At 53.0% G+C, this 7,642-nt stretch overlaps 3 protein-coding genes across 3 annotated transcripts; 2 read left to right on the top strand and 1 right to left on the bottom strand.

The window, feature by feature from the left end:
* Positions 1-1,416: 1,416 nt before the first annotated feature.
* On the top strand, positions 1,417-3,558 carry SETTUDRAFT_107291 (uncharacterized protein; the record flags this gene model as incomplete). Its single annotated transcript, XM_008025714.1, has 9 exons — positions 1,417-1,503; positions 1,603-1,738; positions 1,811-1,854; positions 1,987-2,284; positions 2,337-2,747; positions 2,877-3,081; positions 3,141-3,283; positions 3,366-3,425; positions 3,476-3,558. 9 exons carry the CDS (start codon positions 1,417-1,419, stop codon positions 3,556-3,558), a joined length of 1,467 nt encoding a protein of 488 aa, XP_008023905.1.
* A 487-nt stretch (positions 3,559-4,045) lies between these two features.
* Positions 4,046-5,440, top strand: SETTUDRAFT_149116 (uncharacterized protein). The gene has a single exon (XM_008025713.1). The coding sequence runs from the start codon at positions 4,079-4,081 to the stop codon at positions 5,426-5,428; it is 1,350 nt and encodes a 449-aa protein (XP_008023904.1). The 5' UTR covers positions 4,046-4,078; the 3' UTR covers positions 5,429-5,440.
* Positions 5,441-5,906: 466 nt separating this feature from the next.
* SETTUDRAFT_27306 (uncharacterized protein) lies at positions 5,907-6,986 on the bottom strand (the record flags this gene model as incomplete). Its single annotated transcript, XM_008025519.1, has 1 exon — positions 5,907-6,986. One exon carries the CDS (start codon positions 6,984-6,986, stop codon positions 5,907-5,909), a length of 1,080 nt encoding a protein of 359 aa, XP_008023710.1.
* Positions 6,987-7,642: the final 656 nt, after the last annotated feature.

Below are 7,642 nucleotides of genomic sequence, written 5' to 3'. Positions count from 1 at the left end.
GTTCCACTTAGTCTGAAGCTCAGACTGGCTGTTGACAAAGCGCGACACCCAGTTCTTGCCTACAGGTGGAGGAGGTGGATCTTGGCCGCGGGCTGCGAGTAGAGCGTCTGCCATGCGTCGTACATCAATTATATAGGGTGGAAAGCCTCGTCGATTAAGGTCTAGGATCCACTGCACGAGAGACTGCTCTTCAGTAGTTGATAGCTTTCGGTTGACAGAGACTATCTCTGATCGCGGGTGGACACCACGGAGACGCGTCCGGAGAGTAGATTCTGGTACGTCATACGCTCTCGCGAGGGCTCGGATTGATTGGCATGGTTTATTCTGATAGGAGACCATCGCGAGACTTAGTCTACCTTCACGAGATGTCACCTTAGGCCGTGGTTGTTGAGTCATGGTCGTTGGCGCAGATAGAGTTGTGAGGATTTGGTGGGGTGCGCAGCTTACTGGGGTGCGCAGCTTACTAGTGGAACACAGTAAAAGCAATATAACTGCTTATAAAGAGTGTGGCTTTGCAGATTCCTCTAACGTAATTGGTGTTACAAAATCATCCCTGGGCACTAACCAGCACCCCTGCCAGTGCTCCACCTTGAATACTTAACCACCAGACCAAGTAATCGGTCGCGCCCAGCGCACTCAACCGGTGCAGATTAACTATCAGTACTAAAACCCTATTGTATTTATCGGGTATTGGGACGCCTGGATTGGGCAGGATGCAGCTTTCTCCCCCAGTGCAGCCCAGTTTGAAATGGAAGAAGAATGGGTCCTGGAAAGAAGGTTCAACGGCCTACTAGGCCTGTGCGGGTTAGCGGGGGGCAGCGCGCTAGCCACAACAGCCTTAGCCGCCGCACCCGTCGAATCCTCGTCACACTATCTACTTGTATGTATATCCTGCTCTGTTCTACATGTATGCTGCCTCTTCTGTATACTGCTAGTTACACCAGCTATTCGAATGCGTAGTGTATATAGCCGGTTTCCGTAGACATGGCCGTTTATCCTCCAGTCTCAGCCCTCCTGCAATCCCAGCCCGTCGCGATCCTCCTGCTGCTAGCGCCGCAATTTTCATGCACAGGACAACTGCGCCGCGTCGCAAGGAACGCCACACCTGCTACATATCCCGGCGCCCATGCCCCGCCAGAGTTGCCAGCACGTAGAAGCCTTTGTCCTCGTCCGCGTCCCCGTCCCCAGCCATTCCTTGCTTTGTTCGGCGAAAAGGCAGTCGAAAAGGCCAGACACGATAAGCTTTGACGCATCACCCCACCCACCCACAAACTCTCTGTTGCATCCCAGCGCCTCGCCCTAGTCCTGTTTGCGTTAGGCTCACACCCCAAGCCCTTACCGAGAGTGCTGCCTTCAGCACACTCGTAACCCACGGTTGAACATTCAATCATTTCCAACACAACCGACCCACCAGACATGTCAGTCCCAAGTGAATTCAGCCGCTTTGCGGCCCAGATGCACAGCTTTCGCCAATCTGACGAGGCACGAGAGCATTTTGTTAGCGTACGTCCGCCATGTCCCTCCGCGGCATGGCCCTGTCGCCTTGTCGTCACCCCCCTCACTCCATCCCCTTCTTTCTTTGACTGATATCGTAGCAAACAGGAAATTCTAGGAAAATACCAGGCCTTGACCGAAGAGCACACCAACCTGCATAATGACTACCTCAGTGAACGAGACAACCGGAGAAACTATCAGAGGCTCGCCGAAGAGCGACAGGCTCAGGTGGTCGAGTTCGAACGTTAGCTGGTGAGTTGTCCGTGCAGATGTCGTCAGCCATGTGCTGTAATTTTCTCACCCACTTATCAGGAAGCGAGTTCCTTTGTCTTGGCACTTATAGATGGAGACGGCGCTATTGTGAGTACTAGTCACTTTCAATTCTCGATATACTTGCTCGACTATTTTGGAGCCGACCAAGCTGCCCATTTCTGCCTGCACACCGCTTGTTCTTGCATCTACTCGACACCAGGCCTGACACTGCACGCATAGTTTCAAGATGCTCTACTTCAGGCTGCTAGTGGCGATGGAGGATCAGAGGCTGCTTCTCGCCTGTACCATGCCCTCCACGACCACATTGCCTCGCTGTACCCCAACGCGGGCAAATGGCCCATTATGGCCCACGTCTATCTAAGTCTTGATAAGCTTGCAACAAAGCTTACTTCGGTAGGCCTTCAGCGCTCTTCAATGGAACTGCGAACTTTTGCACAGCGCTTCAGTTTGAATCAGCCCTTATTTAGTATTATCGATGTTGGCCAAGGCAAAGAAAGAGCCGACCACAAGATTAAGGGTATGGTCTCCAATCCCAGTGTGTATCATCTATGCTGACCAGCCGTGAATAGAAATGCTTCGTACCTTTAGCGACAATCCTTCCTGCCGGCATATCATTTTCGGCGGATGTCACGACGCAGGCTATCTTTTAAACTTTGAACATTTCAAGCATAATGTGACCAAAGCTAGCCAAATTACCCTTCTTGAAACTACGCCGGCATACCGGGGCTTCAACGATCTTGTCCATTTCAAACGCGCTCGCTTCGATAATGTCTTTAGGACTGAGCAGCTGCCTGAAAACGCTCGCTCAATCAACATGCCTGTTCAAGCAGTGTCACAGCCCGTAGTGCAACATACGCCTCGCTCCATGACTAGCAATGCCAATACTTCGTCTCCAACGCCCACAAGAGCATCCATGGCCTCACCTGCGCCCAGCACGGCTGGGTCGTCCACGCCTATCGAATCGCATGGCGATTCATGGGGTAAGTACACAAGCTGCGAGTATGCTTTGTGCGGCTCATATGCAACCCTGAGCTATCGCTATTATACAGGCATCGCCTGGTACTCTTATAAGAGAGAAGAAAATGACAATGCTGACGCGTATACCATAGCTGCTGTAGGCAAGAGTAGCACCCCTGCAAACGGCAACATCTCGATAGCACCCAATGCTGCTAAGAAGAATATTAAGAAGAAATTTGCCTACTATAACAAAGACGAGCAGAGGCTTGACGAGCCACTTCCTCTCAAGGACCCCGCAGGCGCACATGCGCTCGAGGCGCGTATGAAGAAGCTGGGCAAGAACATGTGCAACAATTGGTATGTAGTGTCATGTTGTGAGTTGGCGGGGGCCAGTTGATGACTGACATGATACACAGGCATCTCGGTTCGCATTGTGAGAATGGAAACTTTTGCCCCTTCCAGCACGAGCCAAGGCTTCCGCCGGGCGAACTGAATGCTTTGCGGCACAAGGCACGCAGTCTGGCTTGCAAAAGCAGGTACTGTGAGGATGTCGGTTGTTGTAAGTACATGAAGGCATGGACCACAAGCCACTCGAATAACTTATAGTCGTCTTGTCAAAGGTGCTGACAGGTGGATGCCAGATTTGGGACACCAATGTTCTTATGAGCGCGACCAAGGCTTTTGTCCCTTTGGTGACAAATGTGAGTAGAGTCCACCACGTGCACGGGCAGCACTAAATCGACGCCTCTAGGTCACCTTCGGCAAGCGCACGGCATGGATAGGGTCAAGTATTGCAGATACGACATGGAGGGTAATGTAACGTATGCTCCTTGAAAGAGTCGAGCAAGAAGCATGGTGGAGCCCGGAGGTTTGGAGAACAGGCATGTGTCTGGCAGATAGCGTATCTATAAGGGGTAAATTGTTAATGGGTTTAATTGTCTAAGCTAACCTTCAAGCCATGTATTGATGGCGCAGCCTATCTTGATGTAACGTAGCAGAAGTATTGGTCGTTGACATCGTGCACTAGCCACTCGGGCTTTCGGCCAAGTGCTCCACTCAAAGGAATATGACATGAGAAACCATGTATACAGAGCCGGACCGCAGAGACGGCTCAAGTCATTGTTATTACCGCACTATATTTTCGGTCCATGCAGCACTACCGGGACAAGTCAGCCGCGGCAATGGATGTCGGCAGTAAGACCGGAAGTTCTTCGCTCGACACATGGCAAGACTGGTCTTAAGCGGGCGTGCTTCCATGAAGACTTGCCGCGACATGTAGTCTGTCTTGCACCCCATCTTCGCACCCCGTTTTTGTTCCCCATTCACTGTGCCTTTTTGCATCCCATCCTACGCCATGCCATTCCTGCACGGCGAGCATCCCAAGATTCTCATTGCCGGCGCCGGCATCGGCGGTCTGGCCACGGCGCTAGCTCTGCACTCGGCTGGCTTCAACGACATCCACATCTTTGAAGCGTCGTCGACTCTCACCACACTCGGAGTCGGCATCAATGTCCAGCCCTCGGCGGTGCTAATACTGCGGAATCTGGGCCTCCTGGAAGCCTTGGAGAAAACAGGCATCAAGACGCAAGAGCTGAACTTTTACAACCGCCATGGAGACGCCATCATCAGCGAGCCAAGGGGCTTGCACGCCGGGTATGCCGTGCCGCAGTTCTCCATCCACCGAGGCGACTTCCAGATGCTGCTTTTGAGCGCCGTCAAGGAGCGACTGGGCGACCATGTGCTCCATCTTAACCATGCGCTCACCAACTTTGACCAAAACGACAAGAGCGTCACGGCGCACTTTTCGCGACGAAGAGACGGAGAGCCAGCCGACCTGGCGAGTGTAACGGGCGATGTTCTCATTGCCGCAGACGGCATCAACTCGACAGCGCGCAAGCTCCTGTACCCCAACGAGGGCCCGCCCCGATTCTCTGGGCGCATGCTCTGGCGCGGATGCATAGAACGCGACGCGTATCTCACGGGCGCAAGCATGGTGTGGGCAGGCCACGCCGACCAGAAATTCATCGCGTACCCCATTAGCCAGCGCGCGGCGGACCGAGGCAAGAGCCTCGTCAACTGGATAGCAGAGCTAAGGATCCGAGACAAGGACGACACGGACCTGAGGCCGCCCAAGACGGACTGGACCAAATCCGTCAGCAAGGACGTCTTCGCAGGCCCCTTTGCCTCGTGGCGCTGCGGCGGCCTGGAAATGATGGACCTGATCAACAGCACCGACAAGGTGTTTGAATTCCCCATGTCGGATCGCGATCCCGTCGAAGCATGGTCATTTGGGCGCCTCACGCTGCTGGGCGACGCCGCACACGCCATGTACCCAATTGGCTCCAACGGCGCGTCGCAAGCCATCATCGACGCAGAGTCGCTAGCCAAGCACCTCGCGGCCAACTCATCCGACGTCCAGGCCGCGCTGAAAGCCTACGAGCAAGAGCGTCTCCCGCCCACGGCCAAAATCGTAATGGCCAACCGTGCAAACGGCCCAGACCACGTGCTGCAGCTGGCGGAGGAAAGGGCTCCAGACGGCTTCACCAACGTCTACGATGTTATCCCCAAAGATGAACTCGAGGGCATTGGGAGCGCATACAAGCGTATCGCGGGCTTTGAAATCGAGAGCGTAAATGAAAAGGCGAAAGCTACCGAGGACATGCATGTGGGTAAGAGACTTAAGAGCCCGAGTGATTGGATATAAAAAGTAGCTTGCAACAAGGCAATGATGGCATGTACAAATACGAGGAACATGTGTAGACAAAGCTGGGGGTTTTTTTTTCAGGAGAGGGGGGTTTTTGTTTGGCCACACTGTTAAATATGTGGGAATGGGATGGTTGCTTGAAAATGCTACATATGTATGGTATTTGGGGGGGGGGAGGGGGGAGTGCGTGAGAAATCAAAAAAGAGAAGGGGACTTGGACTTGGACTTGTACTTGGAAGGGGGAAGAATGATACTTAAGTCGCATTATAAAGATTTCGGTTTGTTGTAGTGGGTTCTCTCTGATTTCCTAGAGTGTGTTTGCCTTGCTGTGTTCTAGTATATGTGATTGCTAGACTTGACGACACTTTTTTTCCCCCTAAACCCTGATATCAGACCCCCCCCCCTTTTTTCCCCACTTCTTTATCCCATCTCATCCAGCGTATCTCATCTCATATCAACACCCCTATTCCCCTCCTTCTCAAACCGCAGCCCCCTCCTCCTCTCCCCGCTCACGATAAAACGCCGCGCGCCAAAACGCAATCTCCTTTTGCTTCTCATCCAGCAGCTCCTGGAAGCTCTGATCCACACCAGGTACAAAGTGGCTATTCAGCCGCATCCGGATTGTATCTCTCAGCTCCGCATTGTGCCCTTCGAGATGCTGGATGCGCGCGAGCAGCGCGCTGTTCGAGGCCGTGGCTGTGTGTAGCTGCGTTTGCGTTTTGGCGTCGGTTTCGCGTTTCTGTGTGACGAGGTGGTGTAAGATTTCTTCTTCTTCTTCTTCTTCGTCGTCGTGGTCATCGGTGGTGGTGCTCATGGCGGCGTCACTGTTTAGGTTTTTGCCGAGGAGAAGTTCTAGCATGGCGGTTCTGGTTGAAATACCTTGTTTTAAACGCTGGGTTTCGCGCTGGGTTTGCTCAAGGTCCGATAGCACTGAGTAGGCTCTGTCTTTCCAGTCCTGGTACAGTTTCTGCTGCGTTTGGGGATTTGCGCTGCGAGGGCGGGGGATGAGGAGATGTGGTTTGAGGAGGAGGACCAGGAGCAGGAGGAGTAGTGTGGTGGAGGTGAGGGCTAGGAGAGATGGGAGGAGCCAGCTGGTGGATGACCAGGTGGCTGTGGGTGTTGTTGGATGGGTGTCCGTTGAATTATCAGGCGGCGGGGTGAATGTATGGTTCTGCTCTGGTACTGCGGTCGTGTTGGTGTAGTATGTCCAAGTCACGCATGGTGTTGCGGGGTCGATGGGAAAGTGTGTCCATTTTGTAAGCCAGTGTCGATCAGTGACGGTGGAGACGGATGTGACTTGTTCTGTGACGGTATTGTACAGGGTACGCGCAACGGTTTTGGTGGTAGTTCTCGTTAGCATAGTTGGCTTGGGGCGTATAGCATTAGTCTGGGCTATTGCAGTCTCGGAACCATAGGCAGACTGAAACCGTTCCGGTAGCAATTTTCGCTGTACGACTGCATCGAAACAGTCGCGAAGGGGCCAGAGATGGAGTATCAGCTCAAGGCCAAATGCAAGAAATAGATCGTTCTTAAGCGCGAGCTGGGCAAGTTCTGACATGATGTCTTGTGGTGTCGTCGGACTCTTGGTGGAATGCTGGTGGAAAAGTATATGGAGCATGGCGCGCTGTTCAAAGGCTTTGTGGGCGACATGACAAAGGTTCTTCTAGACGCTCTACAAAGAAATGCGCAGAACATAATGGGGGTTTCCTGAACAATGGTTGAAGTGATTGGATACCGGACAATGAGAGGACCGATGCACATGTAGCGAATAAGAGTCAAGTGAATGTGAGCAGTCCAAGGCGCGTATTCCCATCGAGGCTGCTGTGTGCATTGTGGTAGTCTCCTCCTTCACCAAGCCTTCATATGTCGTATGTGAGTCTTCCAAGTGTCATGGCCGTAGAACGATTCAGGATCAGACCAAAATTCATGGGCACGGGTTGTGCCTATTGCGATCGGCAGCCCGAGCTGACGATGGCAGTGAGGGGTCCAAACAAGGGATTGGATCGATTTTCCCCGTGGCCAACATGCTGTAAGCGCGGCATGCAACGAGCGAAGGTATTGATTTTCGGAAGGCCGAGAGACCATGTATATGATTCCAAAAGCCGGCAGAGGAATGCATTCTCGCATGAGGCGTCGGTTGGTGGCGTTTCCACCCTTATGCGATGTACACGCACAAGTCGGCCTGGCTTGACTCGGCGAGTATCGAAGTGAGGT

Source organism: Exserohilum turcica (genome assembly GCF_000359705.1).
Source record: "Exserohilum turcica Et28A unplaced genomic scaffold SETTUscaffold_15, whole genome shotgun sequence".
Lineage (NCBI taxonomy): Eukaryota > Fungi > Ascomycota > Dothideomycetes > Pleosporales > Pleosporaceae > Exserohilum > Exserohilum turcicum.
The sequence above is the reverse complement of the archived record's forward strand: the minus strand, read 5'-3'. Positions and strand labels throughout refer to the sequence as shown.